The sequence below is a fragment of the Sceloporus occidentalis genome, unplaced genomic scaffold (genome assembly GCF_023333645.1).
Source record: "Sceloporus occidentalis isolate IW3139 unplaced genomic scaffold, rSceOcc1.0.p SCAF_24, whole genome shotgun sequence".
NCBI lineage: Eukaryota > Metazoa > Chordata > Lepidosauria > Squamata > Phrynosomatidae > Sceloporus > Sceloporus occidentalis.
In genome coordinates, this window is record NW_028317004.1 from 13,005,514 (window position 1) to 13,029,699 (window position 24,186).

The 24,186-nt window shown below is 39.0% G+C and overlaps 1 protein-coding gene across 1 annotated transcript; it reads left to right on the plus strand.

The window, feature by feature from the left end:
* Positions 1–1,389: 1,389 nt before the first annotated feature.
* On the plus strand, positions 1,390–23,303 carry LOC149300647 (programmed cell death 1 ligand 2-like). The gene is made up of 4 exons (XM_089485127.1): positions 1,390–1,687; positions 1,909–2,100; positions 21,950–22,312; positions 23,011–23,303. Exons 1-4 carry the CDS (start codon positions 1,390–1,392, stop codon positions 23,301–23,303), a joined length of 1,146 nt encoding a protein of 381 aa, XP_089341253.1.
* Positions 23,304–24,186: the final 883 nt, after the last annotated feature.

The following is a 24,186-nucleotide window of genomic DNA, read 5'->3' on the forward strand; positions in this document are numbered from 1 at the left end:
CCTGAGTTTATAAATACCCAATGTTTTTATGGTTTTTTTTGCAAGTAGCATATTGCTATTTTAAATCTGGTAATTCTGCCCCTATGTCCTATTTGGGACTTCTTTGAAGGCGCCTAATTCAATTTACCCCCTCAAACCGTATGTGTTTGAAAACTAGACACCCCAGGGTATTCCAAATACAGTTTGTAATTTTTTTACACACATTTTACTTCAGGTATGAATTTACTGCTCCTGTTATATGCCACTGTCAAACAACACCCCAATATGTGTTCAACAAGATCTGGTCCGTCTGTTCCCATGTCCTTTGTTTAGGACATTTTTGCACATGGCCAATTCAGATTACAACCATACATTTTTTTAAACTAAACTAATTTATTTTACTAATGCGATTAGTAAGCTGGGCTCCACTGACTTTGGTTTAATGCAGAACCTGAGTACCAGAGTTCTCAGGCGGGTCTGGAGAGACTCTCTTGGAAACTTGTTTATTTTTAAAAGGGAGCTGCCAGCTTGTGAGAGGCAAAATCTCTTGCGATGGCGCTTGACCGAAGTGGTCACAGTACATCCTGACGTGGGTTTTTGGTGTCTCTGAATGCCTCGCTATCGACATCGAGGCATTACAGCAACACCGTCTAGGAGAAAAAAGTGATTGTCAATTGTCGACAACAAGATGTTTTAACGTGACGTCAATTGTCAGCCAAGAATGTTAATACAGAGGGAATCAAAAAGTGTCAAATGTCTGGTGCTCAGATATTATGGCATGGTGATCATCTTGGTAAACGTGGGCATCAAAATTATATGACATGTTGTTGGTTGAATTAATGGTCGAATTCTCCTCAGAAAGAGTTTTAATTTATTTAGATCATGCGCATAATCGAGACAAGGCCCACAACACACATACATCGAAGCGTTGTCTGATTACATGTTTGGATTACATGGTTTATATAACCTCTTATCTACTTCTAATAGCATGCATCATTCGGATTGGTTACTTTTCAAGCAGGTTACGCCTCTTAAGCTGCATAATTAAGAATGGCCTAGACTTGACCCTTTGCACATGTGTATATATATATATATATATATATATATATATATATACATATATACACACATATATACATATATATACATATATATATATAGAGTAGATGTGTTGGCGCAAACTCGTGCATATATCATAGACTAGACATTTTCTACTTTCTTATGTCTTTCTCAGCAATAATATTTACGATAACATAAGCATTTTTCTAACACATGTATTTTGCAATTATTTAATGTCAGTTATGCTAAGGAATTAACTTTCCTGACTAATAAGGATTCTCTGTCACAGCTCTATTTACAGTTCAGGCCACGAAAACACATTACACAGCAGAGTACGGGACCAACATCAGAATGGGATGTAATTTTCATGTGGGTAATGGAGTGAAAGTGGAAGATCTAACTGTGTACTGGGAACATAGCAGAGAAAAAGGAGGCACATATGAAGTGGTCAAGCTTCTTCAAGGCATGGACATACTCTCATCCCAGCACAAAGACTTCAAGGGACGGGTTAAGATTTTAAAGGATGAGCTGCCCAAGGGACATGCCGTTATCCAGATCAGCAATGTTACGCTAAGAGATGCTGGGCAGTATGTCTGCATGGTATCTTACCAAGGAGCGGACTATAAAATTTTAAATCTGGAAGTGCAAGGTAATGGCACCCACTTTTGTATGGTTCATTGATATGTATTTCCATTACACCTGAAAAAGAGTCTTCTGAAGCCTTTAAAGCTTATGTTACTCTACATCTTACTCCTTGAACCTTGGTCCTTCGACTACATCTTCAAATGGATGAACTGTGTGTTAACATTGCTAAAACATGAGAGTGCATACATTAATGTGTTTTCTTTTTTTTTCCATCTTGTGATTTAGCTCCCTACAAGAAAATCAATGTGAAGGTTGTTGACATTGTCACTGCAACAGGACAGAGAATGAAAGAAATAGCTTGTCAGTCAGTAGGGTATCCGGAAGCGGAGGTCACCTGGCTAAACGCAAGGGACAATCTAAGTATGGTGGTGAACACCAGCTCTGTCAAGACTGCTGAAGAAATGTTCAACGTCACAAGTATAATCAGGATTTCCTCTGTAGCTAATAGAACACTCACCTGCAGCTTCTGGAATAAGGATATTATAAACACTACATCTTTGACTTTCACCATCCCAGGTGCATTCATTTTTTTCTTCTTTTAATTTTTCATACAAATAATTATTAATTCTCACCAAGTAACTTCTGAAAGAAGCAATATTATTGCGTAGACAATACCACTTCATCATAGGTTTATATGAAAGAACACTTACAAAAATGACCCAGTACTTGCGAAAATGGTAGAGAGTAGTCTGGTCTCCATTATTTAACTGTAATAGAGTCCATATTGCAAAGACTTTTCCTCCCACAAACTGGTGTGTGCAATCTTTTGCTATTGGAGTTAGAAAATGAGACTTGTGTAATTTTTCTTGTGCCCTGTCAATCTTTTGAAAGCCAGAAGTATGTCAATAGGACTAGTGTGTTCCAAATGGGGTCTTGATGGTAAGGTGTGTCTTTTTGCTGATGACAGGGTAGATGTTCCTGGAGGGAGAAACCAAATGGCAAATGATTTAGGTAAACTGGAAAAATGGCAACTGGCATTTAATGTGGATAAATGCAAAGTAATGCATCTGGGGCATAAAAACCCAAGGACAGAGTAACCTCACAGTGCGAGTAAAGGGATTTAGGGGTAATTATTTCTGAGGATTTGGACAATGCAGTAGAGCAGCAGGTAATGCTAGCAGAATGCTTGGTTGTATAGCGAGAGATATTAGCAGTAGAAAGAGGGAAGTGCTCATGCCGTTGTACAGATCACTGGTGAGACCACACTTGGAGTATTGTGTACAGTACTGGAGATCGTATCTCCAGAAGGATATATATGTTGGAGACAGTTCAGAGAAGGGCTACTAAAATGGTTCATGGATTACAGGATAAAACTTACAACAGCTCCCGAACTTTGATGGTCCACCAGGAACACCAGCCCCAAATCAAAGAAGTAGGGTAGCCAAGGTCATACACAGGAACAGTTACCATCAATTGCTCATTCCCCTTACTTTCCCTTCATATATTTTATGCACTGTAAACTGACTAGATCCTTTGTATAATTTATTCACATTTTAATATAATATTTGACTTAAAAGTCTTGCATACTTTCTGAACATGTTGTTATGCCTTATGTCACAGTATGTATACTGTTGTTGCACTCCTTATGTTTACAATTTTAATTTTAGATGACACTGTGAAAATAAGAAGCTATAGGTGGATGATAATCACTGCTTCGTGCATATTAATACTAGCCACCACGTGTGGTGTTCTTAAAGGTATGATAATGACCATTAAAGTTAATCTAATTTGCATGTACATATTGTATGTTGCTCAGCACGAACTAATGAATAACAATAATGAATAACAGCAATTTAAAATGAATTATACCTACCTGGAAATATTTGCGCTAAAAGGGGAAGAGTGGCATTTCAGGAAAGCAGCAGATTTTGAATTCAGATTGAGATATAAACCAAAATGTCACAATGTGTATATCTAATCGGTTTGCTGGTCTGATCTCCTTAGTCTACCCATACAAATGCTGCCAAAGGGGAGCAATAATGTAACGAAATGGGAAATATGATCATACAAATTCCTCGAACAAAAAGTTATAACTTTTTTCTTCATTTTGATTACTTTAGTCTGGCACAGATATCACATTGCGAGAAAACCAACAAAAGCTCAACAACTTCACAATAATCAATGGCCCTATTCCACAAACACAACCTCTAAACTCCTGTATTCTGTAAGTATAACACATAGGGGAATAATGTATAAAAAGTGATCCGTCTATAGTTGTAAAGGGCAAAAAACGACTTTTCAAGCATTGCTACAATATAACGTTTCTGCATAATCCCTATTCCTTAATGTAATATAATTGGTTAAATTTAACAAGATACTTCCCCTATTGCTAAATACACTGCCTTTATTTTCATATCCTTATTTTTTTTTTTAATAAGAAGTTTCTTATTATTAGGCTTCTCGGCCTTTTGGCTAAGATCAAGTGTAGTTCCTCTTTGGGAAGGGGGGGGGACTATGCTGATCCTCTGGCCTGGAGTCACCGTGTGTGGTATTGCACGCCACTGCACACGGTGAGCGCACGTTCTCACTGGCGGCCTACCAGCACTACCTTTTCCCCAGGTACCTTCTGGTCCTGGGGTTAAGTCTTTATTTTTGAATTCGGCAGGCCAGCAATGGCCTGTCCCTAAATTATTTTTCTTTAATTTATACATTCACTTCGTTTTCACGAGTGCCAATTAATTTGCCCCCCCTTTGAATTCACGGTTTTCAAATTCACGGCTTGGCCCTCACTATTCTATGGCACACGATTTTGTAGTCACGTTTTGGACACTGTTTTCTTTTTAAGAGGCAGTGAAGCCTGGACTTTGCTGGAGGAGGATTGGGAGCCTTCTGGCCCCTTCCTCTCTTCACAAAACCAGCAAGGAGTCTCACTCTTCGGGGTGAGACTCAAGATCCGACCCTCCCATGGGGGGGGGTTGGAATTTGTCCGAGTTCTCCGTGAGGGAACTCGGTATCGTAGTCTGGCTTCTGCTGCCTTGTGCACAGAATGCGGCACCCAAAGGAGCACGCACCTCGGGCTTCCAAAAAAAAATAAGAAGAAGTTCTGCCAACCCCTACTTCATTCCATAATGACTAAATTAATAAAGCAAATGGGACAGGCACACTTTTAATACAGAGATCACAATACCTCTGCCAGGAGATGATTGCTTGTGTATTACCATAGACATGTGTGTGTGTTTATATGGGGGGGGGGGGTGTTCTTTTTTTTTTTCAGTCCGTCATATGATTAAACAATATGTAACATATGTATTTGGTTTACCACTTAAGTTACATGATAGCCAGGAGAGGTTAACATACTTTGGTAAATACTATAGAGGATTAATAATTATTCCTGACAGCCAATGTAATCTAGACAGGAATGTGGCATTTACATCATGACTGGATCCTTTTTTGCAATCCCTCAGAGGGATTCTTACACAGACTTCCTTTTATTGTGACCGTATTCATTTTAGTAATCTTGAAATTTACTGTGCATGGAAAACTAATCTTTTGATTAGATTACAGATGAATAATTACTTATTAGAAGGCTCTTTTCCTGCTTAACTATTAAAATAAAACACATATATATATACATTTATATATATTCAATTAATATACCTTTATTTCAACAGACATCTGCAGAAACATCTGAAGTTGCAGAATTATAGAACCCAACGTATCTTATGGTGTAGCGTTTACCAATTTATACAGGACTTTTAAACACCTGAACTTAAATTCCAAGTATAAACTATGCTCTATCAAGTTCTGGTTCTGTTCATACAGATTATTTATATGGAAGAGGTTCATCTGAAATTCTTCAATGCTTTACAAAAACGAATACAACACTCCAGTCTCCAGTTAATTTATTCTGCTGGGGCGTTGAAAGAATTGGGATGTGTGGCAATATATAGCACTTTAAATGCGTGGAATTTAATAAATATAATATTCTGGCAGGTACAGAATAAAAACAGATTTTTTTTAAACATTTTTTATCAGCTAATGCTAATGTCATATGTTGAAAATACATCATACATTTCCTTGTAATATCGTTTGAACGTTATTAGCACATTAGATTTGTCAATGAAATCCTTGTTCCAATTATGTGACATTACACCTGTTTGCTCTTGTGCCAGGCATTTCCCCGGCAAATTGAATTTCCTTGATTGCTTTTGATTGCAGTTTAAGTATGGTTCTTTACATAGGTAAATAACAATTACCATAGCTGCAATGGTCATAAGGTTTGTAAGGCCTTATAAGACTGACGCATTGCTAACATCATAGAAGGAGATGGTGAAAATCTGGATGACTACAAGCTGATCATGATGCATTAAGTTGACCTGGAACTGAAACTCTGGGCCTGATCCGTCCCTTTGTTTGTCATTGTATGAGATGGAAGAGAAGTGTATTAGCTGGCTTAGCTCAATCTCCTCCGTCATGCAGCTTCACTGAGTTCTATGAATAGAGATACAAGATCAGTGTCAGAGGAGTTTATGCATGTACTCAACGGTCCTGATAGTTCTGCAACCATATCAAATATCACTCTTGCAAAAATCTTATCACTAAGAGCCAATGGAAACCCATGACGACCCCATCTTTACCCAATAGCTATGGTTTAGAGGGAAAAAAGTGACAATTAATTACATTGGGTATTTTGGAACTTAACAATAATATGATGACTATGTTGAAATATTTCTTTGCTTCTATCTTATTTTTCAGAAAGCTAACTTTCTTGTCTATCGACTTTTTTGTTAACTGAGGTAAAAATAAAATTATATTTTCACATAATGGCCACTTTAGGCCTAACAGGCTATTCCTCTAACATATTACATACTACAACTTGGTGCAATCAGAGCAACCAGAAAATGTTGCTACTTACTGCTGCACTTGTATTTTACGCGCTGGTACAAAAAGTGGCCACAACTACTAATGAAATCGGCCTTTACACCAGCATAATTTATAAAACATTTTCTTATTATTAATAATACTGTATTTGCTCGATTATAAGACAAGGTTTTTGCAGAGCAAATGCTCTAAAAAAATATCCCTCGTCTTAAATTCAAGGTTGTCTTCTAATCAGACCTCAAATAGAGGTCTGACTATAAGACGAAGATCCAGATTCCCCGCAGTGCTGCAGGAAACCTGGATCCTTCTCTCTGGCAGCTGATGGGCATCTGTGCAATGCGCACAGACAACCTCCGCTGCTGCCGGCACTTCCTCCGGGGCTTCTAAGGTGGAGCACCGGAAGGTCATGTGATGCTGACGCTCAGTCATAGAAGCCACGGCGGAAGTACTGGCCAGCAGCAGCGGGGGTCTGCATCGCACAGACCTCCACCGGCTGCCCCACTAGACACCAGGGAGTCTGAAGCATGGGTCACAAGTAAAGGCATGCAGTGGTAAGTCGGGGGGGGGGGGGGGGGAGTGGCATGGGGGGGTTCAATGGTTTTCTGGAGGCAGAGGGGAATATAGGGGGTTAAAAGGCATATCAGGGAGGCAGAGTGGCATATATGGGTGTATAAGGCATATCTGAGAGGCAGAGTGGCAAATAGGGAGTTAAAAGGCATAGCTGGGGCAGAGTGGCTTATTAGGGGGGCAGAGTGGCATATAGGGGGTTTAAGGCATTTCTGGGGGCAGAGTGGCATTTAAGGCATCTTAACCCAATATCTTTTCATTGCTCCCCATGGTAAATGCTGCACATTCTGAATTTCGAACCAGAGTTTCACTTTATATGAAGCCCTTAAAGTATTTGGCTTAACCTGTCCCCGGGCCAAAAGTTGCCAGTCCTCACTGGGTGCGATTATTTTTCACGAAATAGACAATTTTTCAAAGTGCTGATTATAGTGCGGAGCAGGGGAAAAAATGAAATATGTGCGTTTGAATACAACAGCACATTTTTTTCAGGACTGTAAGACGGAACAAGACTTAAGCGTGCTTTCTAGAAAGGCAGCAGTATATGTATCATATACAAGTAGCAGCAGCAGTAGACTCAGTAACTATAGAAGTGTGTAAACAAATCTCCTGAAACGTGATATACTTACTGCGGGTCACCTCCAGAGCTGGCTCGGAGAACACATCAGACAGGGAAGCGATTTTTGTCTGACAATCATTGGTTGATTGCAATATCTAAAAGTTTAAATACATTAACAAAGATAAAAACAGAAAAAAGAAATATAAAACACTATAAAATTATTATTGCCCTTCACTACAAAAAAAATGAATTTGTTCAAACCTATACATGCATGGAATCCCTGTAGTCTGGAAAGGTTGCAGAAAACAAATTGGTGTTTGTTTCTACAGTTGGCATACCCAAAATGGCAAGATTGCTTATAAAGATTTTTGTTTTACTGCCAACGTTGGATGTGTTTGGTAGGGAAATAAAATATGTAAAAATGACCAGCAAATCTGCATATATTACAATTTAGAACATGGACCGTTCTACTTCATTCCTTCATAATCATACCTGGATAGTCTCAGGAGTCAGCCCCAAGTCTATTTTTTATTTTTTTTGTCAAGATACAACAAACTATATAAAATTGTACTGTTTTGTGATTTGGCAGTTAGACAACAGCATTCAGAGAAAATGTACATCTCATAAAAAAACAGTGATGGTAACATTAATAGCAAGGATTAGATGTTTTCCAGCATGCTGATCAACATAGCAATCAATAGATTAGAAAGTGATCTAAACTTGGTTTCTTCTCCCAAATGGTGTCGCTGTAATGCATTAATGTTGATTCATTCAGCAACACTGAAAACTGCATCAATGGCCTGGCCTGATCACTCCCCATAGTGTCCACTTGCTCCATATTGAATAAGGCACCAGACATCTCCTTTAAAGAAATTTCGGGAGATCAGTCACAAGCGCCATACCAAGAGATTTTGCCTCTTGAAGGATAAATACAGGTACTATATTCAACCATGCAAGTCAAAGAATCCCAGCTTACCAACAACAATGTGAATAGTAAAATAAATGAGGGGGAACCCAGAAGAAGAAAAATTGTTTAAAAAAATGAAAATATGGTAACATGTAAAAAAAATTCCCCAGTGGTGTCACCATCAGGGGAACCTTCCAGTTCCAAGATTTATTTTTTTTTTTAAGTAAAAAAATATACACCGATCAGCAATAACATTATGACCACCTGCATAATATTGTGTAGGTCCCCCTTTTTGCCGCGAACACAGCCATGACCCATCGAGACATGGACTCCACTAGACCTCTGAAGGTCTGCTGTGTTATCTGGCACCGAGACGTTAGCAGCAGATGCTTTAAGTCTTGTAAGTTGCGTGGTGGGGCCTCCATGGATGCATCCTGATGCCATGTGTTCTCAATGTAAGCGATACACATGCACCTGGCCATCCACGTGATGTAAAAAAAAATCAGACATGGCTACCTTCTTTCATTGCTCCGTGGTCCAGTTCTTATGCTCACAGGCCCATTGAAGGCGCTTTTAAAAATAGACAGGTTTCAGCAAGGCACCGTTGCTGAACACATATTGGGGTGTCGTTTTGAAGTGACATATTCCAGGAGTTGTAAATTTATACCTGAGGTACAATGTGTGTGAAAAAACATAAAATAATTACTATCACAAAGGTTGACAAAGGCTGGTAGTAGAATTAGTGAATACCAGCATTTGAAATACCGTGGGGTGTCTAGTTTTTGATGAAAGCACATTACACTGACTGAAGATGTCCCAAATAGTACATGGGGGCAAAATGACCGTTTTTAAAAAGAAAAAAAAATACGCCACTTGTACTTATTGCCCTATAACTTGCAAAAGGAAAAAACAGAAAAACATTGGGTATTCCTAAACTCAGAACAGATGGTAGAATCTACCGTATTGGCTCGATTATAAGACAAAGTTTTTTCCAGAGCAAATGCTCTGAAAAATACCCCTCGTCTTATAATCGGGGTTGTCTTATAATCAGACCTCAGCTAGGTCTGACTATGAGACTAAGATCCAGATCCCCCGCAGCCATGCAGGGGACCTGGATCTTCCTGTCTCCCCCCCACCGGTACTTCTAAGTCCCCGGTGATTAGTCCGGGCAGCGTGTAGATGTCTACGCGATTCGTGACCTCTCACAGCTGGGGAAGGTCTGCGCGATGGACGCAGACAACGCCCGCTGATAACCGCACCTCCTCCCGGCTGCAGTGGAAGTTGTGTACGCGAATCGCGTAGAGCTCTACACGTTGCCCGGACTACGCAACGGGGACTCAGAAGCTCCGGTAAGTTTGGTGGAGGGAGGGAGAGGGAGTGTTAAATGGGGGGCATAAGGCATTTCTGGAGACAGAGTGCTCTGTGAAATGTCTTTTAACCCCCTTAATGACACACTGCCTCCAGAAATGCCTTTTAACCCTCTATACGCCACTCTGCCTCCTGAAATGCCTTATACCTCCCTATATGCCCCCCTGCCCCATAATATGCCTTTTAACCCCTAAATGCCAGAGTAGCATATAGGGGTATAAGGCAATTCTGGAGGCAGAGAGGCATATAGGGGGTCAAAAGGCATATCATGGGGCACAGTGGCATTTAGAGGGTTAAAAGGCATATCATGGGGCACAGTGGCATATAGGGGGTATAAGGCATTTCTGGGGCAGAGTGGCAAGCCAGGGGGCAGACGTGCATAACTGGGGAGGACAGGTTGGAAAAAAAAGAAGGAAATAAAAACAAAATATTTTTCTCAATCATAGCTTTTTTAAAAAAAAAAAAAATTGTTCACATAGTTTACATGAATTAACATTTACTGGTAAAACTTTTTCCTATAGGGTTGTCTTATATTCAGGCTTTTTCTTTTTTCATAAATTAATATTCATATTTTGGGTCGTCGTCTTATAATCGAGCAAATACGGTATTTAGCAGGTTTTTCCATTAGCTTTAATAAACGTCGGAAAAGGTCCTTTTAAAAAAAAATGTCACCATATTTTATATTAAATTAGATGATATGATCAAAATAATGGTATCTAAAGTAAGTTCTTCTTGTCCTGAAAAAACCCCCAATACATAACTTCTGTTAAAACAGCCATTGTCACAAAGGGTACAACCCCCCCACCAAAAACAGCTCTGTTCTTAAGGGGTTAATGCTTTAGCAGCTGCTTATCAAGCAGGAAGAGTACCACAGTATTATGGAAAAATGATTAGAACCATCAGAAAAAAATCTAATTGTTAGAGCAAAGGCAAGTAAAAAGAAAGTAAAAGTGAAAGGATGCAGCATTGCAACATAATCACAACATATTTATTCTGACCAGGAACCTGACATCTCTGCAGCTGCTCTGAAATCAGGTAGAACGTCTCTTTTTGCATACAGTACTTGACTGTTCATATCTGTGAAATGGGAATCAGCTGAAGGAGAGGGTGCACTTCTAGGAATGTGCTCTTGATCTGTTTCGGTCTATTTTTTTGTTTATCTTACAATTATTTCCCTTTTCTCTCCAGTTTCTTTCCTATTGCTAGATTTTGTACTTCTCTCACTTACTCGTTTCCTTCTCCCATGTCTACCTCTCTTCTATACTTTTTTCTTGTGTCTGTCTTTCTTGCATCTCAGTATTGTTTTCTGTCTCTTCCCAAGTGTTCATTTTTCTCTCCATCTTCCTTCTGTCATTTCTAATGCTGTCTCTGTTTGTGTATATACTATAACTGCTTCCTCCATCTTTAAATCCTACACCCATCTAATTGCTCTCCATTCTTCTGGCCACACTCTCCCTTTAATTCACATTGCCCCCAGACTTATATACTGTGGAGCTGACATGAGATCTGCTCAGAGTTCACTTGTGGTTTCTGTCTAGTGTAATGAAGCACAGGGACATTATGTGCAGAGGCTGCCAGTGAAAAATACAGACAAGGAAGGAACAGGTCATAAGACCACCAAGGACAAGACAATCTGGAGGCAAGGAAAATTGCACATCTGTCTGCCCCTTCAGCTGGCAGGGGCACTGGAAGATGGTGAGTGGCTTAATTATCCACCTTATTAGTTATGGGTAAGTTAGTTTTCATGAATTTGTGTTTTGTTGACTAATACTTTTTTTTAAGGAACTGGTGGTTTCCAGTGTTTGTGTCCTTATACACCACAGACTTCATTACAGTACTGTATGCACATATAATGTATCTTTGTTTTAATTTTGGTGGACAAGAAATGAATACATATGCTAGTTGTTTAACACTGATCTCAACCTCTCTGAGATAAACTAGCTTTTCATTTACTTAAACCATGTACAGTATCTTTAAAATAAAAATATATTGAATAATAAAATGCAGTCTATAAGTAGTTTTAATAATAGAATTAACTTAAGGGGTTAATGCTTTAGCAGCTGCTTATCAAGCTTTTTTTCTGTGTGTAAGTAACACTGTGTAAGTAAAGCCTGGTTATACTTCTGCTCTAGTGAATTAAATAAAGTCTTTTTAGAGCAGGAATTGTACCACAGTATTATGGAAAAATGATTACAGAGACTTTGGAGAAAAAATGGCCAGAATTCATCATGGTCATGAGAATCTGATTGCAAATTGTATCATCTTTTTTGAAGAGGTGGTGTGGCTATTTAGAGGTTTTATTTTAAGTCAATAATACATATGAAGCTTTATAAATGGATGTCAGATGTGAGAACTGCTTTGCTAAAAAATTCACGTAGTGAATTTATTGGTTATATAGTTACTGAATGTTTGTTAAAAAAAAAACTAAATTATACAGAACATATTCCTGTCTTAAACAGGCAGGATGCAATCTGAAAGCCGATACATAATGAAGCACAACATTTCACTTTCTGCTGACTTTTGGGAATAGCCAGATACAGAGTGAACCACCCCAACCTCCAGGGTTTGCATCCTGTGGGAAATCATGATGCGATGAGATAATGATGTTGAGTAATCCAACTGCTATGCACAGTTAAGACAAGACCAATAGTCAGGTAAAGCAATGGGGATGATGAGTCCAGCTCCAATATAACCATGTTTTCAAAGACAACATAGCATACAATAAATATTTGTATATGAGAGAGTCAAACGTAAAAATAGGAGAACTGTGTAGCACACAATTAATTGGGGTATGTCTTAAGCTTGGCCATAACTGGAAGCTGTATTTGTATAACATTAACAGTCTGAGTTTGATGGCACAGATAAATATAACAATCCTTGCAGACATTGCATTGGAAAAAAAATAGGTACTCAAAACAGATATATTTGCCGGACATATTAACTGAGACAATATTCCCTAGTAACGTGTGATAGATTTTGGTCTAAGCATTTGAATCTAGGCCAATGTAATGTGTGATAATATATGACACTGAGTGGCCAAAAAGTGCCCATTCCGATATCACTATGATTTAAAACAATTCTTAATGTGTACAGCTTTGTGTTGATTTTATTTTTTTTCATATTTATTGTAATAGGGATATTTTAAATCTCAATTTAGGGGTTACTGTTGGCCAACCATTTCCCCTCACGGCTGGATTTCCCCATGGCCATTTCCTCTAACTACTTACATAGGACCATGGTCAGGCACAGAAAACAATAAGCATGATGATACCAAAAGCAATAATACAGAAAATGCCCTATACATGTCTCACATTAACTATAGCTTATTACAAGGTAAGCTAAAGTATGCGCTGAGTAGTTCCCATTGAAAAATGATTATATGCTTGAACAAGGCATTGTGCTTCCTTACTGTCCAACCTTGGTGATTATGATATCACACTTTCCAGTATGTTAAGAAATAATAATACTGTCTTAAAAGTCTTGAATATTCCTTTCTGTAATAGATAATAATAATAATAACAACAACATAATACGTTTGCCTAGGTTTCACTTGTGGCTATATTCTTTAGATGAATAGGACACTATTGAAAAATGGTTTATGCTTGCATAACATGTACTGTAGCAGCTGATTTAGTAGTATTGGAATTTGGCTCTGGTCACTCCCATACGGTACTCTCTACTTCCTGACCCTTTCACGCTCGGGACTATCTCCCCCCCCCATGTGAACATAGCCCTGACTCAACCCAATTCTGCCCCTGATATTGTAATGTCAATATCACTAATCACATAAGTGCAGTGAATTCATTTCAAGAAAGATACAGTCACATGAAAGATGAATGAGAACGATGATAGATTCAATAATAAGATCTCCCCCAGATCCTATTATGGAATCATCATACTCAGGGAAGGAGGCAAATGCACAGGGGAAATTTAGCCAAATCCCTCGGGCACTTGCAAGAGGAGGAAGGTTTAAGGTTAGGAGGCCTTTTAAACAGGCAGACGTTGACATATTAAATATGGCTTTGAGGCATGACAACACTTTCTACACCCGTTTAACCCCTTCGAGACAAAGGCTGATTTTACTTTTTGTACCCTTTGTGACAATGGCCTTTTTAACATTTCTGCGCTGCTTGTGTTTAGCTGTAATTTTCTTCTTTCCCGTTTACTGAACCCACACACATTAGATATTGTTTTTTTCAGGACAAGAAGGGCTTTCTTTAGATGACATTGTTTTGATTGTATCATATTATTTACTATTAAAAAAATTATAAAATATGGTGAAAAATTTAGAAAAAAATGACTGTTTCTAACTTTTAGTTGAAAAATCTTTTACTCATCTATAAAAGGTAATGAAAAAACCTGCTAAATAGATTCTACTATTTGTCCTGAGTTTAGAAATACCCAATGTTTTTATGTTTTTTTGCTTTTTTCTACCCATTATGGGGCAATAAGTACAGGTAGCGTTTTGCTATTTCAAAGCCATTTTTTCCAAATCTGGTAATTCTTCCCCCCATGTGCCATTTCGGGTATCTTTGAACCCGGCCAATGCAATTTACCCCATCAAGTCATATATTTTTGAAAACTAGACAGCCCAGGGTATTCCAAATGCTAGTATTTTAACTCTTTCCATGCACCATATCTACCACCAGTCTTTGTCAAACTTTATGGTAGTCATTTTTTTGCATTTGTTTTGTCATACACATTTTACTTCAGGTATGAATTAAAAGGTTCTAGTTTATGTCACTATCACAAAACACCCCAATATGTGTTCAGCAACATCTCCTGAGCGCAGCGATACCCCACATGAATGATTTTGCCTGGCTGTTTGGGGGCAAAAGGGCCACATTTGGGGCATGCGCATTTTTCAATGTTGAACTTTGGCATTTGGGGATCCACTGCCCATGCCCTATTTGGTACATCTTTGAGCCGGGCCATTTCAGTGTGCCCAATAAACCCATATATTTTTGAAAACTAGACACCCCAGGGTATTTCAAATGCTAGTATTTTAACTCTTTCCATGCACCATATCTACCACCAGTCTTTGTCAAACTTTGTGGTAGTCATTTTTTTGCATTTGGTTTTCCACACACATTTTAATTCAGGTATGAATTAAAATGTTCTCGTATATGTCACTATCACAAAACACCCCAATATGTGTTCAGCAACATCTCCTGAGTACAGCGATACCTCACATGAATGATTTTGCCTGGCTGTTTTGGGGCAAAAGGGCCACATTTGGGGCATGCGCTTTTTTCAATGTTGAACTTTGGCATTTGGGATCCACTGCCCATGCCCTATTTGGTACATCTTTGAGCCAGGCCATTTCAGTGTGCCCAACAAAACCATATATTTTTCAAAACTAGACACCACAGGGTATTTTAAATGCTGGTATTTTAACTCTTTGCATGCACATATTTTACCACCAGCATTTTTTCAAAGTTTGCAGTAATATTTTTGTGTGTGTATTTTTCCCACACACACCTACTTTATGTATGAATTTACAGCTCCTGGTATATGCCGCTGTCACACGACACCCCATAATGTGTTCAGCAACATCTCCTGAGTGCAGTGATACCCCACATGCATGGGTGTGTCATTTTTTGGGGGAACTAAAAGGCCACATTTGGTACGTGTGCATTTTTCTAATTGGAAATTAGATGTGTGGCCATCCTTCCCCCCGTGTTAATTGGGACGTTGTTGAACCTGGCCCATTCAATTTACCCCATCAAATCATACATTTTTTAAAAGTAGACACCCCACGGGCATTTAATATGCCAGTATTTTAACTCTTTCCATGCGAGAATTGTTTTAAGCTAATATGCTAATTTTAGGACTTGCTCACAAAAATATATTTTTTATATATATATATATATTTTTTTTATTATTTTTTTTTTAAAAAAATTTAACATTTTTTTTCAACTTGGAGGTTCCCCTGATAGTGACATCAGTGGGAAATGATTTTTACATTTTACTGTTTTTTTACTATTTTTTTCTAATTATTATTAATTTTATTTTATTTTTTAATTTATTTTTACTAATCACACTGTGATTAGAAAGCTGGGCTCCATTGACTTGCATGGTGAATGCAGTACCTGTATTCAACCTGCAAGTGGAGCCAAAGTTCTCTAGATGGTTCGTTACAGGACGGCGGCCATCTTCCTTGATGGCGAAGATTGCCGGCAGCTGCGGCTGTGACCGCTCTCCGGAGCGGTCACAGCCCATCAAAAGGTTAGTGTTTGGTGTCGCTGGATGCCTCCTGATCGAGGCATTCCAGCGACACCATTTAAGTTTAGGAGGCGATCGTCGATCGCCTCCTAAACGCTTTTAAAACGGGCGTCCGCCGCCATACAAAGTATGGCGGATGTTGACGCCCCGTGGAGGGGCCAGAGATGGCCCCTTCGTGCCGATCGCGGCGTTGCTGAATGCCTCGAGGTCAAGGCATTCAGCAACGCTTTTTGGGTGCAGAAAGCGATAGTAGATCGCTTTCTGCACCCGTTTAAAGACGTGCCGGTCCTGGCACGTCAATTGTCGTAAAGCACATGCTTTTCCGTGCCGTGCCAGGACCGGCAATTGTCATTAAGGGGTTAAACTCATGATGTGTCAATTGTCGCCAATGGGATATTCTAAAAATCTATACAATGACTGAAGCATGCCTTAAACTTTGCATGGTTTGGTTAATCTAATTTACTTAAGAGCAAGGCTGAATAATGCAATGTGGGGAGTTATTGTTTATATCCATTTCCGCAGTTTACTTACCCTGAAAGTCCCTAGAGCAAGTAATGAGGGTTGCTTATGTAAATATAGAATTTTTTTTTGTTATAACATGCAAAATAACTTAGAGGAAGTTGTTCTGTGATTCCACAAGGATTAACCCTAAAACAATCACATATACAAAGGTACTTTAAATAGTAAAGTAGTAACCTGAGGTAAACTACATACATACTATGCTCATTTCCTCCTCTGATTTTTCCTAAAATAAGGATATTATAGTTTCACTTATACTGTGCTGTCACCCTAGGCGAAACCTAATTTTGCCGCCCCTTTGGCTCTGCCCCTTGTATACGGCCTATAATACACATGACCTGCCCCCCCCCCCCGCATTGAGGGCACCTACATTGTAGGCTTAGATCACATGTCACACACCCAAGGGACCCACATAGGACATGCACAGCACCCAGACACTCACACCAACACAACTAGACACTCAGCACTAACACATCCAGTCACTCAACGCTAACACACAAACTTATATCCACAACCCCAGACAACTGCACAAACATACCCAGATACTCAAACTTACACAAGACACACATACTAACATACCTAAATGCACACGTTCACACACTAACATAGTCAGACAAACTGCAGAGGCAGTAGACTGGACTGCCTGTCCAGTCTACTGCAGAGGAGGTGCCCCCATGTAGATCTGCACTCTAGGCTGTTACTGTCTCTTACTATTGTGTAGCTTTTTGCTTGCTATTTACCAGATATTTCATAAACCATGATCTTTCTTATATATATAACACAGGCTATATATTTTTAAAAACGTATTGCATTATGTGCTACATACACATAGAAATATATACAGTACTGTGCAAAAATAGACATGTTAATAATGTTTTATCATTTAACAAAAAGTGAGTGAACAGAAGAAAAATCAAAATCATACCCGTATTTGGTATCACCATCCTTTGCCGTCAAAACATCATCATTCTTCTAAGTACACTTGTACCATCGATTTTGAAGGAATATAGTTTGGTGTATCATTATACAATTCAGAGGCAGGGGTGTAACTAGAAACCACAGGGCCCTGGTGCGAAAATTGCCTGGGGCTCCCAAACTTCAACAGCTTGTCTGTGCCATCATTTCCCCCAAACAACTTGTCCGTGCCCTCTTTGCCCCTTGCCCCCCTTCCAGCATACTCTGGCGCACATATGTAAACACACTTACACAAATTACACACACTTATTCATACTATACACACATACTCATTTATTCTAACACACCGCCTGCCACCGCTTAGCTCTCACTGCCCCTCGCATGTTGAGCACCCTCGGTTTCACCAGAGCATCACTTGGATAGGTGTGGTTCAGGTTGAAAGGGGTCTTTTTAAACAATTTTGAATCGGTATGCGGGTATAGGGGTTGCGTCGGGCCCCCTAGAGGCACAGGCCCCGTTGCAGCTGCGACTGCTGCAATCCCTGTAGTTACGCTAGTGCAAACAGTTGCTAATGATCATCAATTTAATATGTAGATTGAAACACAGTCATTAACTGAAGCAGAAACATCCTTGTGGGAGGAATAAAACTGGGTAAGGAACAGCCAAACTCACTAGCAATAGTATATAGCAAAAGTCATACACTATGGCAAAACTGAGCACAGCAAAATGACACAAGGTAGTTCTACTGCATCAGGAAGGTCTCTCCCGGGGCAGAAATTTCAAGGCAGTGATTTCTAGATGTTCTGGCCAAGCACTTTTAAGGAAGTACAAATGAGCAGATAATGTTGAGGACCATAGACACAGTGGTGTGCCATGGAAACTGTACAGTAGATGAAAGATACATCATGCTTTTTTCCCTTAACAATCCGAAGATGTTTAGCAGTGCCATCAGGTCAGCATTGTCAGAAAACAGTAGGACCTTGGTATACCCATATACTGTCCAGAGAAGCCTGATCATAAGTAGTCTTAATGGAAGACTTGTGGCGAAAAAGCCATACCTCCAAAGTGGAAACAAGGCCAAGTGACTCAACTAGTCACAAAAACACAGGAACTGGGGTGCAGAAAAATGGTAACAGGTGCTCTGGACTGATAAGTCAAAATTATAAATATCTGTCTGTAGCAGAAGGCAGTTCGGCCAAGGGCTGGAGAGCGCTATAATAATGAGTCTTTGCAGGCAACAGTGAAGCATGGTGGAGGCTCCTTGCAAGTCTGAGTTGGGGATTTGGTCAGAATTAATGGTCTCCTGATAAGTACAGACAGATACTCATCCATCATGCAAAAGCATCAGGGAGGCATCTGATTGGCCCCAGATGTATTCTGCAGCACGACAACTACCCCCTAACATGCAGCCAAACAATTAAAACTAATCTGCTTATATGGTTGCACTAACTCTGTTAATAACACATTCAGCCATACCCTAGAGCAGCATATTCCCTAGTAAGCATAGAAACTACATCTTCTGACTGCTAATTTAAAATATTACAACTTTATACTGGAGTAGAATACAGAAGAGGGGAATGGAGGGTGATAGCATCTTAAATAGGGCTGCAACTAACGATTATTTTCATAATCGATTAGTTGGCCGATTAATCGATTAATCGGATAAAAAAATGAATGTAAATTTTTCATTTATTTAAAATAATGTAATAAACAAATTATATTAAATACAAACAGCATAATAAAAAAAACTTTGATAAAATGCATTTCTTGTCTTTATTTCGCAACCAGCCCCCCCCAATTTATGCACGTTTGAGCCCAGGCTTGCCACGCTGCCTCCCAGACATGCCACGCTTCCTCCCAGACATGCCACGCTGCCTCCCACATATGCCACTCCACGCTGCCTCCCACATATGCCACTCCACGCTGCCGCCCACATATGCCACTCCACTCTGCCTCCCACATATGCCACTCCATGCTGCCTCCCACATATGCCACTCCACGCTGCCTCCCACATATGCCACTCTGCCTCCCACATATGCCACTCCACGCTGCCTCCCACATATACCACTCCACGCTGCCTCCCACATATGCCACTCCACGCTGCCTCCCAAATATACCACTCCACGCTGCCTCTCACATATGCCACTCCACGCTGCCTCTCACATATGCCACTCCACGCTGCCTCCCACATATGCCACTCCACGCTGCCTCCCACATATGCCACTCCACCCTGCCTCCCACATATACCACTCCACGCTGCCTCCCACATATGTCACTCCACTCTACCCCCACATATGCCACTGTGCCTGATACACCTTATACCCCGATACACCACTCCATCCTCCCCAGACATGCCACACTGCCCTCCCCACATATGCCACTCCACTCTACCCCCAGATAAGCCACTCCACTCTACCCCCAGATATGCCACTGTGGCCCCAGATCTGCCTTATACACCCTGATACACCACTCTGTCCTCCCCAGACATGCCACACTGCCCTCCCCACATATGCCTTATATACCCTATATGCCTTATACCCCCCAGATATCTCATAGTCCCCTCATAGAGTCACAGACCATACTTTTATAAATAAGTACTGGGTTAATCTTCACTGCCCCCAGGATTTAGATTCCCCTTAGTTTGCCCCCCTTTATCTCTAACTGCACCTTAAGTTAACTTTAATAAATTAATAAAATTAACCCTCAGTCCTCATCATTAAATTAACCCTAAACACCCCATTAACCATAACTGCCCCTAAATTAACCCTAAAGACCCCATCAACCACAGCATCCCCTAAATTAACCCTAAAGACCCCATGAACCACAACAGCCCCTAAATTAACCCTAAACATACCATTAACCAAAACTGCCTCAAATTAACCCCAAACACCCTATTAACCACAGCTGCTCCTAAATTAACCCTAAACACACCATTAACCATAGCTGCCCCTAAATTAACCCTAAACACACCATTAACCATAACTGTCCCTAAATTAACCCTAAACACCCCATTAACCATAACTGCCCCTAAATTAACCCTAAACACCCCATTAACCATAACTGCCCCTAAATTAACTCCCACCTCCCCTAACTTTCAGTAGCCCAAATATTAATGTTATACTTACAGTTAGATGAGTGTCACAGCCATGTGGTTCTGGCCTTCTGGGAGAAGGAAGGGGGCGGGGCCAGTTGTCACAGTGATTACAGGGAGGGGCTGGTAAGTAGGAGCTGCTGCTGTGAGTCAGACTAAACGGATTATATAATGAGGGGTATTTTTCAGAGTGTTTGCTCTGAAAAAACCCTCATTTAATAATCGATAAAAATCGATTCAACTAATCGATAATGAAATTCGTTGGCAACGATTTTCATCATCGATTATTATCGATTTTATCGATTAGTTGTTGCAGCCCTAATCTTAAATAGGTTCTCTAGCAGGTAGACTCAAATCTAAAAAATCCCCATGACAAAATATCTAGTCATAAGCCTTGGGTTTTTTCACATGGGGAAGCTGAGTTACTCACCTGTCCTTTAACTGATATCTTCTTTCCTGGAAGAAAGAGGAACAATATGAAATGTAGAGGACCTATATTGACTTGCTTTTCATATCTTCATAACTTTTCATATAAAACAAACATTTACTAAACAGAAGGAAGACATTAACCTAGAATCTGTAAAGACAATTTCTAATTTACATCCATAAAGACAATTTCTGATTATTTATTGTAAATGTTTTCCAGATATTAGAGAACATGTACAGTCTTGTGTCTTTAATGCTTATGGCATCCAGTTTCCAAGAAGTATCAGGTTCGTTGCGATGTCACACCTTGTCAAGTAGAATTCTACAAATTAAAGGAGAACCGTCATATTTTAGATTATTACTTACATATACTGTATATCCATCATGGGTTTTTACTTAATTCAAATTAGCTTTGGCTAAATTTATAAACCTAATATTAAATAAAAAGTAATAATATAATTGAAGGGTGGTTTTCAGTGCTGTATTCAGTTATGGTTTTATCCCAGAGGTGATAGTTCTCCTTTAACTATACTTAATTACGTTAGTTGAATGTGCTGAATCATAGTTATAGGGGTATTGGGAAATAAAGGAAATTGGTATTTCAAAATGATTACGATTAAATGGACACACACATATATATCACTTGTTATTACATATAGTTATATGTTACCTTTATTGATCTTGGGGAATGAAATCAAGCTGATGTACCTGTGCTCTGATATTTATCTATTGGGTAGTGGGGGTGCTAGTAATGTTTTATATGTTTATAAACATAATATGGACACAATATAAGTTATATAAAGTATTCTGTAGTATAAAATCATTGTATTTATTTTTAATCCTCATTTGTATTTACTATTTTTTCTTATAGCTTTCTTTGTAGTGACAGCTCCAAAGCTGATATATAAGGCTAAATATGGGGACACAGTGCAAATGAACTGCAGCTTCCCAGTTGAAGACAATTTTAACATTACTAAATTATTAGCCTCTTGGGAACATATATATTCATCAACCAGGGCAAACAAAGAAATCCTGAGACTTTATAATGGAAAGATAAATATACTAAACCAAGGGAATGCTAACAGCGACAGAGTAACAATGCTAATTGAGGAACTAAAGGATGGGATAGCTGTGTTGGAAATCAAGCATGTAAAGCTCACCGATGCAGGAGTCTACACTTGCTTTTTACAGTTGGAGGGATCTGACTACAAATCAATTACTCTTGAGGTACAAGGTCAGTTTTCATGTCCATAAGCCTTTTAATGTGTTCTTACAGAATAAACGGTTTCATCCACCTCAAGGACATCTATTGTTAGTGCCGATTATATCTTTCCCTTTTTTTCATCCTTAATATAGATATGATATCAATGCATTTGGTAACACAATGTATTGAAGAACTCATTATAAGTCACACAATAGGTAAATCTGTTGGAAAAGCAAAGCTTATATTCTGATCGTAAGGGTTTTCAGTCCATCTCTTTAATACCACATAATCACTGTTATTTCTTGTTGCTGTGTTCCTCCGATATTATTATTGTAACTAACCACTAGTTTTGCTTTATAATTGCTTTCCCACTTCTTCCAAAATCTAACCTCTATACCCACATTCCATCAGCACTCCCTCATATTGATGCTCTCTCCACTCACACTGTGACTGTCATCTCTCTCCTTCTTGCACTATCATTATTCAGTTCACAGCTCTCTATACCATCACTCATACATAGTCGATACTGGTAGTTCCTCAACAGTCCATGTATATCTATGACTTTTTATACAAGTTGCACATTACTGTAAGCACATATGGGGACCATTTAGAGAAACCATTAAGAATAGTAAACATATTCACTTTCATAGATGCTCATACTCTGAGTGTGCATCTACAATAGATGATCAACAGTGTTCTTTTTTCCTTTTCGTTGATTCCTTTTACAGCCTCCTATGAGAATATTTACAGTTATACCCAGGTGTCAAGTGATGGCAATGAAATATCTTTGACTTGCCAGTCCTTAGGTTTTCCAAAGGCTGAAGTATATTGGAAGAATAATGGCAACAATATAACTCTGCCAGCAAATACTTCCCATAGCCTGACAAAAGATGGATTTTATAACACATCAAGTACCATCAAGAGTGAAACACATTCAATACAAAATTATAAGTGTGTATTTTGGAACAAAGCACTGAATGAAACAACTGAAGCATCGTTTGGACTTGAAGGTACTTTTTGATGCCATATACATATTTTTTATAGACAATAACAATGAGTTAAAATAACCAACTGACATTTCAAACAGATACCATTATTATTATTATTATTATCTTTTATGCATATAGTGCCAACAATTTATGCAGCGCTTCTTACAATACATATATTAAAAAGGGTTTGACGAAACCAGAATTGACACAGACAAACCGATACATTAGGTAAACAGAACCCTGCTCTCAAGCTCTAGAGGGCGGTTGTTAATGATGAACAAAACAATCTTTGTATAGAGACACGTTAAAGTATACATTGAGAACATTAAAACACATTAACCACTTACAGTATTCATGATAAAATCACCAAATTGAATGTCTCTATTAAAAAAGTTCTGAATAAAGCAGAACCAAGCGAGAAAGGAATTTCAATTGTAAACATTAGCACGAAAAAAGCATGTTTCAATGCCTGAGAACTGAAAGTGTTATTTTTGCTTTTCCTTCAGAATAGAATACTATGTGCACCCTTTCATGCCACGTTCCATGTGAGCATGTGTATTTGCTTTAAGTAAATAGATGTGCATGGATTTACAGCTCTGCATTGTGCATTACAAGCAAAGCATTTAAATGGAATTGGTATGCTTAGGCAAAAACACGTAATCCATAGCATTATATATAGCAGCAAAGCAAATACTTGACACGACAAGGCATCCATGCATTAGGGAGCAGTTTGTGACCCATTTTCCATTGCTGTGTTGTGTTACTCCACTTAGTAGAAAATATATACCGTATTTGCTCGATTATAAGACAAGATTTTTTCCCCCAGAGCAAATGCTCTGAAAAATACCCCTCGTCTTATAAGCGAGGTTGTCTTCTAATCAGACCTCAAATAGAGATCTGACTATGAGACTAACA

Coding starts and splice junctions, on each gene's coding strand:
- LOC149300647 (XM_089485127.1), top strand. CDS start 1,390: ATGGGATGTAATTTTCATGTGGGTAATGGAGTGAAAGTGGAAGATCTA. Junction 1,688..1,908: donor TTTAAATCTGGAAGTGCAAG/GTAATGGCACCC, acceptor CTTGTGATTTAG/CTCCCTACAAGAAAATCAAT. Junction 2,101..21,949: donor AGAAATGTTCAACGTCACAA/GTATAATCAGGA, acceptor TTTTTCTTATAG/CTTTCTTTGTAGTGACAGCT.